This window comes from Nicotiana sylvestris, chromosome 3, assembly GCF_000393655.2.
Source record: "Nicotiana sylvestris chromosome 3, ASM39365v2, whole genome shotgun sequence".
NCBI lineage: Eukaryota > Viridiplantae > Streptophyta > Magnoliopsida > Solanales > Solanaceae > Nicotiana > Nicotiana sylvestris.
This window is the reverse complement of record NC_091059.1, coordinates 59,320,781-59,340,618: the sequence shown is the minus strand read 5'-3', so window position 1 is coordinate 59,340,618 and position 19,838 is coordinate 59,320,781. Positions and strand designations below refer to the sequence as shown.

Genomic DNA, 19,838 nt, shown 5'->3' with positions numbered 1-19,838 from the left:
AGAATTGGGTAAAGCTTCTAGATGTTGATCAACTGTGTTTGAATTCACAAAAGAGCTCTAGTACAAACTAAAGTGCTTTTGAAATTGTTACCAGACAGCAACCGCTACTCCCACACATTGTGAATGCACCAAACATGTCAAAATCTCCTCAAACTACTAGCTTCTCAAAAGAATGAAAACAAAATTTGGAGATAGTGCTGAGCTATCTTGTCAAAGCCCAAAAGCGGATGAAGATGCATGTTGATCAAAATCATCGCTTTATTGAATACCAGGTAGGAGACAAAGTGATAGTCAAAATCCCATATCGGTACTTGTTTGTAGGGGTCCATGATTCTCGCCTATTGCAAAAATACATTGAACATTTGTCCATTAAAAGGCGCATTGAGAAAGTTGCATACCGGCTGAATACCCCAGCCTGGTGGAAAATCCATCCCGCCTTCCATGTTACTCTTTTGAAATCTTTTCGAGAAGACATGGAGGATCCTTTACGGAGCCAACTCATAATATCCAGTATTCGAGGCCCTAATTCAACCGGGAAAAGGCGTGTTGAAGCTATTCTCGAGGATCGAGTGATTCACGCCTCAAGGAAAGATCACCAAGAGTTCTTGGTGAAATGGCAGGGTTGTAATGCAGAGGAGAATACTTGGGAGAGGGGAACAAACCTCAAAGTCTACAAGAGCCTTATTTATGATTATCTTGCAAGTAAGGCTCCGAGGACATCTCCAACTCAGGTAGGGGAGAATGTAATGGGCGGCTTTCTATCCATACCCCATGACCCCTTGGACGTGCCCCATGGCGCCCTAGCAAGCCTCCCAACGCCTAATGACATGGATGACCCCGTAGTCTAGGCTGCACCAAGTGACAATCGTGCATGTGTCTTTGTCGCCCCACCGATAGCATTGCCAGCACCCAGCCACAGGCAGATCCCAACAGTGCCATGTGCACAGACAACGCTGCTCGCGCAGACCTTGATGCCAAAGACAAGGTTCCTGACAATGGACATGTTTCTACCTTATAGAAAACTAAGTCCTTTTCATTATATATATAATTGTATTTAAAAAAGATGAACGATATTTCACTAAGGGCCTTCGTACTTTTAATATAGTGTGTGTAGACCCTTAACGGAATATCGTTCGCCTTTTTTATCCTCCATAAGTACACTCTATAATGGATAAAATTATAAATACAAATAAATGGCTTTTTAAAAAAGAAAAAATTAGGAAGAAGAGAAGAAGTAGGACACACATTTTAAACAAAGAGTGTAAAGTCAAAATCTTCGTAGGTTAAAAACTGGAAAAAAAAATTAGACAATAAGTAGGAGACCCGTTTATATCTATCCTAATAATCGAAAAAAGAGTATAATGTCAAAATCTTGGTAGGTTAACAACGGAAGAAAAAAAATTAGACAATAAGTAGGAGACCCATTATTTAATATCCTATTAAAGAGATTAAATTTTCTGTAGTTAAAGAAAATAAAAATTGGAGATAAAGTTTCTAACTTTTTTGATTGTTCTGATAGTTTTATGATAATAAACGTCTTCAAAATCTTTGTAGTGCCAAAAGTTCTTGTGATCTTTTACGTAGCGATCGAGCTATCAATTCAAGTCCGTAATTACCAGTTGAATAATATTCTTATAGTTTTTATAAGTATTATTATATTATAAATATATTTTATATATTACATCTATTTCCTGTGAACATGTAATTTATTATTTTGAGAAAAAGTTTCTAACGAAGAAAAATAGAAACACGAGACTAAATATTTATGAGTAATCAAACTTCATATAGAAGATATGACAAATTACAAGGATAGTGTGCATGGCTAAAAACTACCAAGAAGATGAAAGTGGCCTCATTCTTGGAGATGCAAGGAATATGAATATCACAATAAAATTATAGTTTTGCTGTTTTGGAATATAAATTCAGTTAACTGCTACGGATTTAAAATATGTCGTATGCACCTTAGTGCTACATAATAATTTTTCCAAGTGAATATAAGATTTAATCTCATTGATAATGTTTGGCACTTGTCTCTCCAACATAGAACTTGTTTGGCCAAATTCTTAAAATTTATTTATTATTTAGTTATTTTACAATTTCTATAGTATTTTTATTGATTTAAAAAATAGAATATTTTACATTTTGCTTGTCAGAAAAAAGGATCGGAGAAGGTCTTTTGTCAGTAAGATGATCCTATAAGTATTTTTTAGAATGAACTTAAAAATCTATACTTCTCAAAAAGATTTTGGAAAAACTCTTAAATCTTCATAAGTTTATGTATTCTTAATGGAAAAAAAATACGCCAACTTGTGAAGTTCTAGCAATGAATAAATCTTCAGCTGAAAATATTGACTAAGATGATGCAGGACTTCTATTATCGCTATTCTTCATTTATCGATTTGCTAAATTAGATCAACAATTATCATTTTCAGGAACTCATATTTTTTAAACTTATTTTATAACTCAAATATAATTAGTTAATATAGTATTTATGTATTTTATTAAAATTATATATTTATTGAGATGTGATTACACGTGCAACGCACGTATCTTAAGACTAGTACTATATTAAAAGTACGAAGGCCCTTAGTGAAATATCGTTCATCTTTTTTACCCTGTAAAAATAAATTTTATAAGGGACAAAATTGTAAATTAGTTATTTTATTAATATTTAGGACTTTAATATCAAGTATAATTTTAGTAATTAAATCCTTTTTATTCCCTAATATTTAGGAGTTCTAAATTAACTAAAATTTTAAATTTATGTTAAATATCTTTTTCCTAATAAGAACCAAAAATAATTAAAGAAAATACTTACATAGAAGGTAAGTTTCTTTTTCCTACAACCGACGATAAACATTTTGTATTTTTTGTCTTCTTACCAATTTTGCCTCTTTATTTTCTTTCAAAAGAAACTATTGATATTCTTAAAATTTTAATCAATAAGTATTTTTAAAAACTTTGTCATTAATATATCTATTTTATTGGTTAAATGATGAAATTTCAGTTAAAACTTTTACAAATTAATCTAAAGAAGAATAATTATACAGCTAAAACAAATAATGATTGTATCTAAAATAATTTATAAAAAAAATACATAGTTTGAACTTCTTCTTTTTTTTGAGCAAACAGGAAGCATATATATTAAAAGTTAAGGAGCGTTTGTTACATCATTGCCTAATAGTGTGCCACTTAGGATACATTGATTGCCTAGGCTTGCTAAACTATTGCAAGCATCCATAGATAAGTACTTAACAAAACAACGGTCTTTGTCTACATCATAGTTAACTGTGACAACCCGGCCGGTCGTCTTAAGAATTTACGCTCCGATCCCCTATTAACTGCTTTCTTCAAGTCTATTTCTGCTATTTTGATTTGCCAGAATGTTCGGTTTTGAGTTTTGGAGAGTTTTGGGACACTTAGTCCCTAAATGAGAGTTTAAGTGTTGGAAAGTTAGTCGTAGTCGAAACAGTGTGAAGACGGCCTCGGAATGGAAATATGATGGTTCCATTAGCTTCGTTGGGTGATTTCGGGGTTAGGAGCATGTTCGGGATTGTGTTTTAGAGGTCTGTAGCTAATTTAGGCTTGAAATGCCGAAAGTTGAATTTTTGAAGTTTCTGGTCCGATAGTGAGATTTTGATCCGAGGGTTGGAATGGAATTTCAGAAGCTGCAGTAGCCCCGTAGTGTTGAATGTGACGTGTGTGCAAAATTTCAGGTCATTCGGACGAGGTTTGATAGACTTTTTGATCGAAAGCGTATTTTGAGAATTTTTAGAGTTCTTAGGCTTGAATCCATGGTTAATTCGAGGTTTCGATGTTGTTTAGGTGTTCTAAGGATTGTACAAGTTTGGATAGTGGTTTGTGACTTATTGGTGCCTTTGGTTGAGGTCCCGGAGGCGTCAGGATGAATTCGGATGGTTGACGGAAAGATTTTGGAGTTAGAGTTGCAGCTTCAGTTGCTGGTTCTGTCATAACCGCACCTGCGGTTTGGTTTCCGCAGGTGCGGCACCGCAGAAGCGGCTCAGTGGCCACAGAAGCTGAATTTGGGAATTTCTTTAGAAACCGCAGAAGCGGTGGTAATTCCGCAGAAGCGGTACCGCATCTGCGGATTGGGAGTCGCAGATGCGGAACCTGGCCTTTAATGAAAAGTCGCAGATGCGACCTTGGCTCCGCAGAAGTGGGACCGCATCCGCAAATACGAAAATCGCTGGGCAGAACATATAAATTCTTGCCTTCGTGAAATTTAGTCATTTTTCATCTTTTCAAAACGGGAAGAAGCTTGGGAGCACTTTTCAAGAGGGATTTTCAGAGGAGTTCATTGGAGTAAAGTCTTTGGTTCCTAAACTCGTTATTGGAGTAATTTTTTATCAATTTAAGCATGAAAAATTAAGAAAAATCAGTGATAATTGGGGGGTTAGGGCTTGTATAATTGGAGACATTTGAGTGATGATTTGAGGGACAAATTGAGGTCCAATTTTGGTACTCTTGATATGACTGAACTCATGAGAGTGCGAGATTTCTGAAAATATAAATTTTACCTGATTCCGAGACGCAGGCCCGAGGGGCGTTTAGGTCATTTTACATAATTGCTCTTATTAGCTTAAAATTTAATTGTAGAATCAGTTACTTGAAGTGTTATTTACATTATGAAATTGAATTGAATAAATTTGTGCCATTTGGAGTCGAGTACTCGTGGCAAGAACGTGGTTTCGGATTGATTTTGAGCCGGTTCGAGGTAAGTGGCTTATCTAACCTTGTGGGGGGACCTTCCCCGTAGGATATGATATATTTAATAATTGATATGCCTTTTATGTGAGGTGACGAGTGCGTACTTGAGCTAATTGTTGAAAATCCGGTTTTTCTTTAAGTATTTCAATTGAGTTCCTTTTTCTTGTTTTATTCTACTTGCGAATTTAGCCTGTTGTTAGTTAGAAAAGCATGTTTAGTTGACTTAATTGCCTATTTGCTTAAACTACCTTAATTGTATTTCGTGAAGCATGTTAGACTAGAATTAACTGCTTACTTAGTACGAAATTTAGCAATTATTGAGTATTCTTGTGTTGCTCCTGTGTTTTTAATTTGGGACTACGGTACGGCATCCCGGGAGATCCCCTGTACGTATTTATGATCTGGACTGAGGTGCAGGATACCAAGATATCCCTGGCATGTATATTGAGGATAACAAGAGATCCCCAACATATATTGAGGATACCAAGAGATCCCTTGTATACATAGAGGATACCAAGAGATCCCCGGGATACCAACAGATCCCCAGTTATCATCCTTGTTATGAGTGGTACTTCCTTGTGGTTTGCCTTCATCTCTGTTTCTATTATTGTACTCTTATTATCCTGTATAGATTCTTACTGTAGATTCTCAATTGTACTGCTTATCTTATCCTGTCATATTTATATTTATTTAATCTCAGTAGGGCCCTGACCTTCCTCGTCACTACCCAATCGAGGTTAGGCTTGGCACTTACTGAGTACCGTTGTGGTGTACTCATGCCCCTTCTACGCATGTTTTTCATGTGCAGATCCAGGTACCCCTACTCAGGCCTACCATCCTTGAGGAGGCGACTGCTCTAGAGACTTCGAGGTATATTTGCCGCATACACAGATCGAGAAGTACCTTTCTATTCTAGCTGTTAAACATTGCCCTTCTGTATTTTTTTTCTTTCTTGTTAGATATTCTGGAGTTAGACTGTTAGATATTCCAAAAGCTTGTGCTTCCGTGAGTTTCCGGGTTTTGGGATAGTGCACTTGGTTTTGAGAATGTTGTGTGTATATGCTGAGCGGCATTATAACTATTGTTTTCATTCAGTTATTTTAGTTTTTGATTATTTCTTCCGCAAGTTTCGTTTATGTTCCGCATTTGTTAGGCTTACCTAGTCGTAGAGACTAGGTGCCGTCACGACTGTTCACGGAGGGAGAACTGGGGTCGTGACTTTAACAAGATTAAAAACCACATTCGGGGCTACTATAAAAACTTTCTTCTTCACTCCTGGGCTTCCTTCCATCTTAGACATGGTGTGGGCGACACTATTGCACTCCCTAAACGTGTGCTGGAGGAGGGTCACCTTCCCTTGGTGCATTAACGACCTGTAAAAATTAACAACATTATGAAACAGTTTGTTACCACATAGTATAGCTTGAATGGCCTCTGCACAATCTGTTTCGATTTGTAGTGGAAATAAGTCCCACTCATGGGCAGTTTTGAGTTCCTCCTTAATTGTTTTTAATTCAGCTTCCAGTAATCCCATCACATCAATGTTTTTGGTAAATCCAACGACCCAATGCCCATTATTATTACGGATTACTCCCCCTAGAGAGCTTTGGAAGTTGTTATGACTAGCATCGACGTTAAGCTTATACCATCCTTTTGGAGGCCTTTGCCACTTAATTTGAATACGATTCTTTTGGATAGGGAGCGGGTTGTATTCCGTGAGCATCTTGTACTCCACTGCTTTTTGTGTAAGATTATTAAAGAAAATAATATTTTTCATATTGTTTTGGTTATTGGCATTCCTCGTAATCCAAATTTCCCATAGGGTGAAGGGGAGGATATAATTCCAGCCAATTTGATTGTATCTTAAAGAAATTTGTTGGTTTTTTAAGTGAGTTAACCAGTGGCTTCTTGATTGCCTTGGCTTGCTAAACTATTGCAAGCATCCATAGATAAGTACTTAACAAAACAACGGTCTTTGTCTACATCATAGTTAACAAGATTAAAAACCACATTCGGGGCTACTACAAAAACTTTCTTCTTCACTCGTGGGCTTCCTCCATCTTAGACATGGTGTGGGCGACACTGTTGAACTTCATTACTATTTTGACTATTTTGTTTACAATGACTATTTATTTTAACTATTTTGTTTTATAATTTTTTGTTATACTAAAAATAATGGAGCTCTAAGCAAGTATATTTTCAGATTTTTTATAAAAAATACATAGTTAAAATAAATAGTCATTGTATCTAAAGAAAAAAAATAAAAAAAGTATACAATTGCAACTCTAATATTTGGCTATACCTTTTTTATTATTCAAGAAAAATAATGGAGCTCTAGCTATTCTTCTTTTTATTGAAAAAGAAAAATACACAATTTAATTAAATAGCCATTTGGATGGTGGAGTTCTAGCTAATTTTTTTTTTTTTACAAATTTAACTCCCAAAAAATACACCAACCAACGATTATATCCAAATAAAACTTATAAAATACAATATTGGGGTAAGGTATGCATTGTACATTAAGATGAAGCAACAAGAAATATACAATTCTAACAAATAAACTATTGTATACGACTATTGTCATGACCTTAAAACGGACCCAGTCGTGATGACGCCTATCGTGAAACTAGGCCAGCCGATACAAACCCCCAAAACCAACCAAACAATTATAATAAGTCATTTAAAATCATTAATCAGCTAAAATCCCATAGTATAAGATAGAATAAAATAGTGCAGAAATAAAACACAGCCCGACATCGGGGTGTCACCAGTCATGAGCAATTGCAACTCGTCTAGGAATATAAAAAGACACATAGTCTGAAACAGAGCTAATACAAAGTTGAATAAAGATAAGAAGGAGAAGCACTGGGCTGCGAACGCCAAGCAGCTACCTAGTCAACTTCGAAAGCTTGCTGGAAGACAAATCAGCACTTCCTATCGCGACCCGAGATTCCTGGATCTACGCACAAGATTCAGGGAGTAATGTGAGTATACCAACTCAGAAAGTAATAAAAGTAAAGGCAGCTGAGCAGTAAGAAAATACGTAAACCACAGCGTAACGCTACAGCAAAACAGTATAAATCCAGAACATTGCAGTAAAGCAGTAAAACAAGTGAAAATATCTCAGTTCAGTAAAAACCTTTTTAAAACATCTTTCAATAGTTTCAAACGAGTGATGAAAACAGTGAGAAAAAAGGATAGAAACGTAAACATCCCCTCGGGCAAAACATGCACCACAACCGCCCCTCGGACAAAATATCAGTATAACCAACCTCTCGTGCTACCTCACAATCACTCGTATAAGCCCATCAGGCAATAACATGAAACAACAACAACCCCTCAGTCAATATCACATCTCACACTGGGTACCCGCGCTCATTGGGGGTGTTCAGACTTCTGAGGGGCTCTTACAGCCCAAGCGCTATAACAAGATATCTCGTGGCATAATCAAACTGGCCCTCGGCCTCATAACAAGCCACCTCGTAGTGTAACAAATCAGGACTTCGGCCTCATAATCATGAATCAGTACAACTTGTTGTTGCGTGCAGCCCGATCCCATAATATCCTCACAACACAGGCCATCGGCCTCACTAAGACAGAAGTCTCTCAAGCAACTTGGGCAACATTAAAACATGATGCTCAGCCCAAAATATCATTTAAAATATCAAAACGGAGTAAATATGACTGAGTTATAAAAATAGTAGAATACAGCATGACTGAGTACAAATATGAAGTCAAAACAGTGAGGAATAGTAGTAAAAATTCCCTAAGGGTCCAAAACAGTTGGCACGAGGCCCAAATATGGCATTCAGTCCAAAACATGATAATACTTTCCAAAACACAATGATATCAAATAGTTTTCAATCAAATACGCGACTTAAGAATCATACGGGACGGACTAAGTCTCAATCCCCAACGGTGCACGACCCCACACTCGTCATCTAGCGCGTGCGTCACCTCAAAGTAGCACAACGATGTGAAATCCAGGGTTTCATACCCTCAGGACATCATTTACAATTATTACTTGCCTCAATCTGGTCCAAACTCTAGCCCGCGATGCCTTTACCTCTCGACTCGGCCTCCGGATGCTCCAAATCTAACCAAAAACAGATTTATACAATCAAAATATGCTAAGGGAACAAAGCCCACTCGAAAATAACCAATTTACATCAAAATTCCGAAATTGGCCAAACCCGACCCCCAGGCCCACGTCTTGGATTCAGATAAAAATCACAAAACTGGAATCCTTACACTCTCACGAGTTCATACATTCAAATACAATCCGACCAAAAATGACCCCTCAAATCCTCGAATCAAAGTCTCCAATTTCAAGCCCTAACTCCCCAATTTTAGGCTTTAGATTTCATAAATTTCATGTCTAATTAGGTAGAAATCACAATAGGATCGAGTATTGAGTTCAAAAATCTTACCTCTAAGTGTTTCCCCTTGATTCCCTCTTCAATCCTTCTCAAAAAGCTCCAAAATCGCTCAAAATGGTGGAAGATAGACCAAAAATCGCGAACATGGGTATTTAAACGTTCTGCCCAGGTGACCTATCCTTCTTCGCGAACGCGGTCAAAGCCTCGCGTTCGCAAAGCACAAAAACTTATTGGCCAAAAAAATTGCTCTTACGCGAACGCGACCTCCAACTCGCGAGCGTGAAGCTTCAGCTTCCCAGACCATCGCGAACGCGACACACCAAGCGCGAACGCGAAGAACAAACGACCAAAACCCCAGCTGCTCCAATTACTCTACGCGAACGAGGGACCCACATCGCATTCGCGATGCACACTGAGCCTCACCCCTCGCGAACGCGGGACCAACATCGTGAACATGAAGGCCAAATTTCCTGCCTCACTTGTCATCCCTTCGTGAATGCGAGAGCCCTCTCGCGAACGCGAAGGCCAAAACTCTGCAACATCAATAGTAGAAATTCTACAACTTCCCAAAACAAGATTTGATCCGTTTAACCACCCGAAACTCACTCGAGGCCCTCGGGACCTCAACCAAACATTTCAACATATCCCATAACATTATTCAAACTTGTTCTAATCTTTGGAACACTAAAAACAACATCAAAACACCAAATCATCATAGGATTCAAGCCTAAGAAGTTCCAAAACTTCAAAATTCCTTTTTCGATCAAAAAGTCTATCAAACCTCGTCCGAATGACTTAAAATTTTGCACACACGTCAAAAATGATACAATGGACCTACTCCAACTTCCGGAATTCCATTCCAACCCCTATATCAAAATCTCCCCTATCAATCAGAAAACGCCAAAATTCCAATTTCGCCAATTCAAGCCTAAATCTACTCTGGACATCCAAAACATATTCTGATCACGCTCTTAAGTCCCAAATCATCTCACGAAGCTATCCGAATCATAAAAACCAAAATTTGAGATCGTTTACTCACAAGTCAATTTCCGGTTGACTTTTCCAACTAATAGGTCAACTTAAGAGATATGGGAGACGGGCAATGTTACCGAGGCCGCATATAAAGGAGCTCAGGCGAAGGCACGAGAGGCTCGTATCAACTGTGGATATGACTTTGCGATGCCGGAGGCTGATGAAGGCGCAGATGATGAGGGAGAACTTCCTAGAGATGGTGGTGATGGTGGCGATGATGACGCCGAGTGAAAGAATGTTGTCTTTGTCTATTTTCTGCCCCCCTTTTTTGTCGTTGTTTCTTCCTTATTTTCTCTTCTTCTCTTTTTTTAGACTGTTGGTTCGGGCCGTATGTAATTTGCGACCGTTTGCGCAGTGACTTTGTATAAAGAGGAATTTTTCATTGTTATATGCCCTCTGTATTTTTTCCTTGTTTTGCTCTTCATAACTATGGTGTGAAGTAAATTCCTGCATGACGAGTTCCCTGCTCTTTGGGAATTTAGTGTCATGCAGGTTGAATGGGATATTGGCGGCGGCTTTGGCTGGCGAGACGATGTTTTCGAACTTGTGCCGAGATACTGTCCCATCATAGTCAAAATGGTATCGAAATATTTTTCTAATAACAAATTTAGCTGTGGGATATATGGAAGTATTATCCCGTCGAGAGTCCCAGTCTTTCTTTCCTTGGCCTTAAGGGCGTTATTTTGAATTTTTGTCGAGATATTAGTCCGTCGATGTTCGATCGAGGTAGAACTTTCTTTTAGGCAAAGGCCCTTGGCCTTAAGGGCGTTATTTCAAACTTTCGCCAAAATATAAGCCCGTAGATGTTCGATCAAGGTCGAACTTTTCTTTTTGGCGAAGGCCCTTGGTCTTAAGATTGTTATTGCGAACTTTCGTCGAAATATAAGCCTGTCTATGTTCGATCGAGGTCGAACTTTTCTTTTTGGCGAAGGCTCTTGGCCTTAAGGGAGTTATTTCGAACTTTTGTCAAAATATAAGCCCGTCGATGTTCGATCGAGGTCGAACTTTTCTTTTTGGCGAAGGCCATTGGCCTTAAGGGCGTTATTTCGAACTTTCGTCGAAATATAAGCCTGTCTATGTTCGATCGAGGTCGAACTTTTTTTTTTGGCAAAGGCTCGGCCTTATGGGCGTTATTTTGAACTTTTGTCGAAATATAATCCCGTCGATGTTCGATCGAGGTCGAACTTTTCCTTTTGGAGAAGGCTCGGCCTTAGAGGCGTTATTTCAAACTTTCGTCGAAATATAAGCCCGTCGATGTTCGATTAAGGTCAAACTTTTATTTTTGGCGAAGGCCCTTCGCCTTAAGGGCGTTATTTCAAACTTTCGTTGAAATATAAGTTCGTCTATGTTCGATCGAGGTCAAACTATTGTTTTTGGCGGAGGCCCTTGGCCTTAAGGGCGTTATTTCAAACTTTCATCGAAATATAAGTCTGTCTATGTTCGATCAAGGTCGAACTTTTCTTTTTGGTGAAGGCTTTTGTCCTTAAGGGCGTTATTTCGAACTTTCATCGAAATATAAGCTCGTCTATGTTCGATCGAGGTCGAACTTTTCTTTTTGGCGAAGGCTCTTGTCCTTAAGGGAGTTATTTCGAAATTTCGTCAAAATATAAGCCCGTCGATGTTCGATCGAGGTCGAACTTTTATTTTTGGCGAAGGCCCTTGGCCTTAAGGGCGTTATTTCGAACGTTTGTCGAAATATAAGCCCGTCTATGTTCGATCGAGGTCAAACTTTTCTTTTTGGAGAAGGCTCGGCCTTATGGGCGTTATTTTGAACTTTTTTCAAAATATAAGCCCGTCGATGTTCGATCGAGGTCGAACTTTTCTTTTTGGCAAAGGCTTGGCCTTAGAGGCGTTACTTCAAACTTTCGTCAAAATATAAGTCCATCGATGTTCGATCGAGGTTGAACTTTTCTTTTTGGCGAAGGCCCTTGGCCTTAAGGGCGTTATTTCGAACTTTCATCGAAATATAAGCCCATCTATGTTCAATTGAGGTCGAACTACTCTTTTTGGCGAAGGCCCTTGGCCTTAAGGGCGTTATTTCGAACTTTCGTCGAAATATAAGCTCGTCTATGTTCGATCGAGGTCGAACTTTTCTTTTTGGCGAAGGCCCTTGGCCTTAAAGGAGTTATTTCAAACTTTCGTCAAAATATAAGCCCGTCTATGTTCGATCGAGGTTGAACTTTTATTTTTGGCGAAGGCCCTTGGCCTTAAGGGTGTTATTTCGAACTTTCGTCGAAATATAAGCCCGTCTATGTTCGATCGAGGTCGAACATTTCTTTTTGGCGAAGGCCATTGGCCTTAAGGGCGTTATTTCAAACTTTCATCGAAATATAAGTCTGTATATGTTCGATCGAGATCGAACTTTTCTTTTTGGCGAAGGCCCTTGGCCTTAGGGGCGTTGTTTCAAACTTTCGTCGAAATATAAGCCCATCTATGTTCGATCGAGGTCGAACTTTTCTTTTTAGCGAAGGCTCTTGGCCTTAGGGGCGTTATTTCGAACTTTCGTCGAAATATAAGCCCGTTGATGTTTGATCAAGGTCGAACCTTTCTTTTTGGCGAAGGCTATTGGCCTTAAGGGCGTAATTTCAAACTTTTGTCGTATATTAACCCGTCGTCAGCCCCGGTTTCTTGGAGAACCGGGTATCCTCTATGGGAGTCCCAGTTCTGCTTGATTTATTTTGCATCGGAGAGGGTAATGTCAGAGGGTATGAAACGTCGTTGTTTTGCTCGTGTTCGTTTTGTACATACATCAGAGTTTTCTTATCTAATCATTTCATTTTTCGGTCCGGAGATGTCATTGGTGGGTGGGATGATGAATTATACTTTGAACTTGGGGATGTCTCCCTTGTCGTCTCAGTCCCTAAGTTTCCGGGAAAACCTTATTGGGGAAACCCCTTGGTGATGGAGAGAGAGTACAACTTAAGGGGCGTCATTTTTTAGTAGTTGGATTGCCATGTGGGTGATATTTCGGTTGTTTTGTAGTAGTTTTCCATTCTCCTGTTGAGATGTTTCTTTGCTCGCTCGCCCACGCGGCGCATGTGTTCCTGCTTGAGCAAAGAGCAGGAGGTGAGCCAAAATGATATTTTCCTTACCCCATCCGATGAGTTGGTGAATGAGGGTGGGTTTGTAATGTTGCTCATTTTTCCTGGCTTCTCAACAGTTGATGGGATGATGGTTTCTAAATCTGGTGACCGTATTCAGCTCTCTTTCCCCTTCTATGTTATGCTTTTGCCCTGCATGGGTTGGGCTTTGCCTTAGCGCTCTTTTCGGTAGGTAATCATGTTTCCGGTTTTTGATCTGGAAGAGACTAGAAAATTTCACTAAGAAATCCCCACAGACGACGCCAAATTGTTTGACCAAAAGATATTGAAATCTTTTTTATTAAATCAATTAAAGAAATTGAAGAGGTAAATCTTAGCCAAACATAGTAAATCCCAGATCTACTAACAAACCGGAAAATGATAGATGAAATAAAGTAGAAGTGATAAATTATCGATGCCTTTCATTCCTTCTTTTCTTAATCGGAGAAAATGATTGTTGTACATATTTAATGGAAGATTCGAAATTGTTTTCCTTTTTGTTCACTAAGGAAATTATAGAGGAGAGAAAGAGAGAAAAAAGTCACCCAATCAAGGAAGGTCTCATCCCTATATATAGTCATGGAGTCATTGCAAAGTATTTGGGCCATAGCCCTCCTCACCCTGCATCCGCTTTCGTCGTTCAGTGAATACGTGGTTTGGCATAATAATGTCATCTTTCCTTATCCCATTATTTGGACGTGGTCCCAATTGGATCGATCACATCGGTCAGATTTTGACCAATACAATTTTGTCGATATTATAACCATACAAACTAATTTTCAACATTTGTTAACGGGATAGCTAAAACTGAATAATTTGCTTCATACTCATCTTGATCTTTATAAAAAGCCTACAGCTTAGAAATGACACGTGGTTGCAGGGGCTTGGAGTGGTTGCAGGGGCTTGGAGATGGAAACATGACCATTTGTCACCCCCCTGTCCCACCATGTGCATTCACATTTATATTTTATTATTATTATTATTATTGTGGGAGACAACAACAACAACAATGACCCAGTGAAATCCCACTAGTGGGGTCTGGGGAGGGTAGTGTGTACGCAGACCTTACCCCTACCCCGAAAGAGTAGAAAGGCTGTTTTCGAAAGACTCTCAGCTCAATAAGACAAAAAGACAAAAGGAGACAATATCAGTAACACCACAGAAATAATATGAAATAATATGAAAAATAGGAACAACATGAAATCAAGAAAAAAGATACAAATCAAAAGTAAAATAGTATCTCTACCACACTAATCTCATAAAGTTATGACATAAGGCAAGACTCAACTACCTCCTAACCTACAACCCTAATACTCGACCTCCACATGTCCCTATCAAGTGCCATGTCCTCGAAAATCTGAAGTCTCATCATATCCTGCCTAATCACCTCCCACAATACTTCTTAGGCCGCCCTTTACCTTTTCTCGTGCCCTCCACAACTAGTCGTTTGCACATTCTTACCGAAGCATCTGAGCTTCTCCTCTGAACATGTCTGAACCATCTAAGTCTCGCTTCCCGCATCTTGTCATCAATGGGAGACACGCACACCTTCTCCCGAATATCATCATTCCTAATCTTATCCATCCTAGTATGCCCGCACATCCACCTCAACATCCTCATTTCTACTACCTTTATCTTTTGATTATGTGAGTTCTTAACCAGCCAACACTCAGCCCCATACATCTTGGTCGGTCTAACCACCGTTTTATAGAACTTACCTTTGAGTATCAATGGCACTCTCTTGTCACACAATACTCCAGATGCTAACCTCAACTTCATCCACCCTACCCCAATACGGTGTGTGACATCCTCGTCGATATCCCCTCCCCCCTGGATAACCGACCCAAGGTACTTGAAGCTGCCTCTACTCGGGATGACATGTGATTCAAGCCTCACATTCACGCCCACTTCCCCCTGCTCATCGCTGAACTTACACTCCAGGTATTCCGTCTTCATCCCGCTAAGCTTGAAACCCTTAGATTCAAGAGCCTGTCTCCAAACCTCCAGCCTCTCGCTAACACCAGCTCGCGACTCGTCGATCAGAACTATGTCATCGGCGAACAACATGCACCATGGCACATCCCCTTGAATGTGGTGTGTTAACGCGTCCATCACCGGGGCGAATAAGAACGGGCTAAGCGTATAACCTTGGTGTAACCCCATAACAATCGGAAAAGCGTCAGAGTCACCTCCTACTGTCCTAACCCGAGTCTTTGCCCCATCATACAATGTTGAAAAGGATTGTACCACATTGAGTGCAGGGGCATATGTAGCATATAGGTAACGGGTTTAATTGAACCAATAACTTTCGGTGTGGAACATAAATTTGTGCATAAAATCTACTAAAATTGTAATAAATAGTACATTTGAACTTATAGCTTTAAAAATATAAATGGTTCAATACTAAAAATCTTAAAAGTTGAATCCATAAAATTTAAATTATGGATTGGCATGGGAGAAGTTGATGAATGAAAAAAGAATAACTATGGTCTTTACGTAGGCATGGTGAGGGAGTCCCCAGTGGCATGGGTTAGTGCCCTTGTTTTTAAATGTTTTCCTGAGCGCCTATAAATAGCAGTGAACATTTCACATGTCTCACAAACAGGGCAGTACCCACACTGAATACTTCACGTGCTCTCTTTCTAATCAAGTTCTTCCCCTCAAGCCTCAGTCTTCCTCTGCTCTTCTTCTTCTTCTTCTCTCCTCACTTTCTGCTTCTTTTCTGTCTACTGTCTACTGAATAAGAAATAAAGAAATCTCAAAAAGACCAGCTTATCCATTTCTGTTTTTGGGAAACTGTGTCAGTTGGACAGTTGGCATTTATTCACTCCACCAACTACTGCTACTCCATCAATTATCAAATCTACACTACTCTTATTATAAGACTAAGGTAGTTTTGTTCGTTGGTCGACACAACTAACTTGACAAATTAAGAAAGCAGAGATCGATCATTTGTTTTTTTTGGTATATATAATGGAGAAGGCAAATAAGCAAGTGGGGGGTGGTTCCTCTTCTTCGTCCTTTACCAACGACCTTTTTGGTCCTAAGGAGACTCCTAAATCCTCCTCATCTTCCTCTGCACTCTTTAATTCTGTCTTTGGCCCACCTTCCACGGTATATACGTCATGCATTTCTCTGTTTTTTGTTATTTCTTGTTTGTAAATTTGAGGGTTGAACATGGACTCTGTACCAGTAGAAAACGAATAACCGAAGAAACAGACTTATTAATTACCTAGCTTTATATATTGATCTACGTTTGAAAAACACACATGTCTATTGACTATGATAATTAGAAGCCTGAAGCCAGATAAAAAGTGATCTAAACATGTAGATGTTACTTAGTAGGACTAAACATGTTCCATTTGCATGCAAAATATAGCCGTATAAAGTGAGCTCTCTAACTTGTAGTAACATTGAAAATGACAAAATATAAGTCTTGCTTTTACACCTTCTGAAAACTGTTAATGAATGTTTCCCCCAATTCTTTTTTTTCATTCATTAGAATATATAACAATGTGGCTTCTGTCTTCTTAGCTGAAAATAACTTGTTGGTTCGTTCTTTCTTTTTTAGGGACTTAGAAGGGACTCCGCCACTGGAGTTGGAGGTTCATCAACCATGAAAAATTACCAGTATGTAAATGCAAAATATGGAACTTCAGGTTGCTGAAAATCATATTTCTACTATATTAATTTCTGTGCTCAACTAGAAATGTTTTATTGACCATTTTAGAGGGTTTTTTTTTAAAATAAAAAAAAAACAGATAATGGGTCCCAAAGAAGCAGAGGAGACATAAGTAGCAAGGACAAAAGTTCCATGTATGAGAATGATAAAACAGAACCGTGCTATTTCAGTTCATCCATCTATTATGGTGGCCAAGATGTTTATTCTCCAACTAGCCAACCTGGTTCCCAGCATATTGTAAGCCTAATTACCATATATTCTTTTTCTTTTTAGTAAATGATTCTTGCTGTTTTTAACATGGTTCCTTTATGCTTGCTTGGTCAGTTGAAGAAAGATGGGGAAGATGATGATCAAAATGGAAACAATTCAAACTGTGCTTCACGAGGAAATTGGTGGCAGGGTATGGCTATTTTTCGCACTTGTATAAAAAGAATATACCTTTGTCTGTTCTCATTCTCATTGGCAGTGAGATTAATTCTAAGCTCTCTGTTCCTTTTCTGCAGGATCACTTTATTACTGAAATCTTACCCCCCATGCATATCTGATCTCTTCCTTAGCATATATAGGTATTTGAAAGAGAGATAAATTTCCATAGTTTTGCTTATGTTGAGGAATTAAAAGACTTAACAAAAGTTGAAAATGTTGCGGGGATGGAAGTGGAGAGATGAGGACACAGCACTATATCTTCACTTAGGAAGGAACGGAACATCTTATAATGTCCCCTTAGTTTCTCTCCTTTTTTTTTCTTGATGTAGCACTTTTCCTCTTTTGTTCCTGTGATGGTATTGGATTACCTAAATCAGCTTGTATATGGAGTTCCCTCCTTACAGTTAACACTAAATAATGGCTAGCCTCTCTCTCTCTCTCTTTTGAGGTGGGCTCCCTAACTAACATCAGTGGAAGAACACATATTATCTGACTACAAGTTGCACTCATATTCTGTCAACACTCAAATGGAAACTTTTGTCTCAGGCTTCAAGTTACTTATATAAATGTGGGTCATTCAATCTTTTAGTTTGTACAATTGAATTGTCCGATTTGTTACCAATCCACATCAACTCTAATTGTATTGCTAAAGTTGGCATCCCATATGCTTCTATTATTATCGAGTTCATATTGCTGGTGAAATACCAATTACCAGCACAAGACAAAACTTTTGAAGTACCCTTGAACTCAGGACGTCTTGCTCGCTCCAGATACCATGTTGAAGTGTGTGTCTATCTCATCCAAAAACTTAAACTCTTAGAGAACACACTTTTAATCTATTGATTATATTATTTCTAACATAATTAATAACTAAAAGTGTAGTCTCTCACATCGTGGATAAGTCACCTTGAAGGAGAGTATTAGTGCCGAAAATGGAAGAAGAATGCATAGAAAGAGGATTTTTGACAACCTTACATATTTATATTTGAGAAATAGCAATTGATATATTTGAGAGTTCTTTATATATATTATATTCAGTAACATAACCAGGATTTAGGCCCCTGTATATCAAAGTGCGCTAATCTGACGATAGAGCAAGAAAGAAAGGATCATACATAGATGTGCTCGATGATTTTAATTTTTTGCCTAAACATTAGTTGCCCAACTTCTATATAGATATTTGAAAAAGCTTAGGAATGTTAAGTGAAGATCTGAAAAAAAAAAAAAAAAAAAAATTGCAGTCGCGAGTTGCTAACAAAAAGGGATATGTGCATCATCTTCATTGAAAAAGACAGAATGCTAGATACTTGTTATTTTATTAATTTATTAACTAGAAGTTGTACATGGCATCTGATTTTAAGTTAAACCAGGAAAACTGGAACACAATAATAAGATCATTACATCCAGTGAACACATCCAAATCTTCAGCCTTCAAGGCAACGTGTAAGCTGCAAAACCAAACAACCGATTATAGTAATATCAGAAACAGGTCACTTCGACCTTACACGAACTAAAAAGAGTCCCTAAGGAGGATTAATTAGTGGTTTATTCAAAACGGATTATATTATTTATCGTAACCTAATTTAAAAATGATGCAGAGAGAATTAAGAAGCGAATGACAACTTACGTCCACATTTGTAGCCCATGGGACGATTGGCAAGGTTGCAGCGTTTGGGGATGGTTATGGCAACTTCAGGTTTGGCTCCAGAATCCTTAGCAGTATTGGAGAGCATAACAGCACAAAGACATTTCGGATTCTGTCCCAGTTTCTGCATCTGCTGGCAACAGCTTCTGGAAACAGAAGCATTTGAATCTGATGCTGCTTCTGCACAAGGTATCAGCTTCATAGCTTCCATATCCGGTGAATTTCTCCCGCATTCACCAGCTCCATTAGCTGTATTGAAACCAGCAATCACCAAAACCACAAGAAATGCTACAACGCACAAGTATTTCATTAGAGCTGTCATTTCTTCACTCTCAATACACAATTAGGTTCTTGCCGCTCCAGGGGATTAATACTGGACTTGTAGCTTGGCTAGTGTTGACACGTGAAATACACTGAACACCATAGTGGACAAAGCACTAAAGAATACTGAATTTTTAATGAAGCAATTGCTTCAACAAAAGTTAGGTTAGTGGTTTATATTCCTATTATAAGCTAATCAAGAGTAGTGCATGCTAACAAAGTTATGAGTAGAGTTTCAGCACTTTGAAAAGCCATGGAGGTATTCACATTATATTGGCAGATGATTAATAATCGGACACCTTTAACTCCATTTTCACCAACCAACTAAGAGAAGTGGCCTACAAGAGAATCATTAGATTGTGCAAAGTGAATTGCAGTTACATTATACACATCTGCAGCTGGTCTTCAGCAAGGCAGACTCTGGGATTGTCATACTAGTGACAGGTATAGAACAGTTCAGCTATTAGCAGTAAGCTCTTAGATAAATATTTCATCATTTCCATTAAAGGGAGATATGTGTGAAGCATTGCAATACTCAGCAATAT

At 38.5% G+C, this 19,838-nt stretch overlaps 2 protein-coding genes across 2 annotated transcripts; one reads left to right on the top strand and one right to left on the bottom strand.

Annotated features, from left to right (window-relative positions):
• The first annotated feature begins 15,818 nt into the window (after positions 1–15,818).
• On the top strand, positions 15,819–17,700 carry LOC104245908 (uncharacterized). Its single transcript, XM_009801611.2, has 5 exons — positions 15,819–16,333; positions 16,791–16,878; positions 16,981–17,138; positions 17,226–17,301; positions 17,405–17,700. Exons 1-5 carry the CDS (start codon positions 16,193–16,195, stop codon positions 17,419–17,421), a joined length of 480 nt encoding a protein of 159 aa, XP_009799913.1. The 5' UTR covers positions 15,819–16,192; the 3' UTR covers positions 17,422–17,700.
• Positions 17,701–18,609: 909 nt separating this feature from the next.
• LOC104245907 (uncharacterized) lies at positions 18,610–19,379 on the bottom strand. The gene is made up of 2 exons (XM_009801610.2): positions 18,955–19,379; positions 18,610–18,775 (listed from the first exon to the last, which is right to left on the bottom strand). The coding sequence occupies exons 1-2, from the start codon at positions 19,292–19,294 to the stop codon at positions 18,759–18,761; spliced, it is 357 nt and encodes a 118-aa protein (XP_009799912.1). The 5' UTR covers positions 19,295–19,379; the 3' UTR covers positions 18,610–18,758.
• Between the last annotated feature and the right edge of the window lie 459 nt (positions 19,380–19,838).

Bases quoted from the DNA above. Each gene is read 5' to 3' on its own strand.
- LOC104245908 (XM_009801611.2), top strand. From the start codon at position 16,193: ATGGAGAAGGCAAATAAGCAAGTGGGGGGTGGTTCCTCTTCTTCGTCC. The intron at 16,879-16,980 runs GTTGCTGAAAAT...AAAAAAAAACAG, and splicing joins TGCAAAATATGGAACTTCAG to ATAATGGGTCCCAAAGAAGC. The intron at 17,139-17,225 runs GTAAGCCTAATT...TTGCTTGGTCAG, and splicing joins AACCTGGTTCCCAGCATATT to TTGAAGAAAGATGGGGAAGA.
- LOC104245907 (XM_009801610.2), bottom strand. From the start codon at position 19,294: ATGACAGCTCTAATGAAATACTTGTGCGTTGTAGCATTTCTTGTGGTT.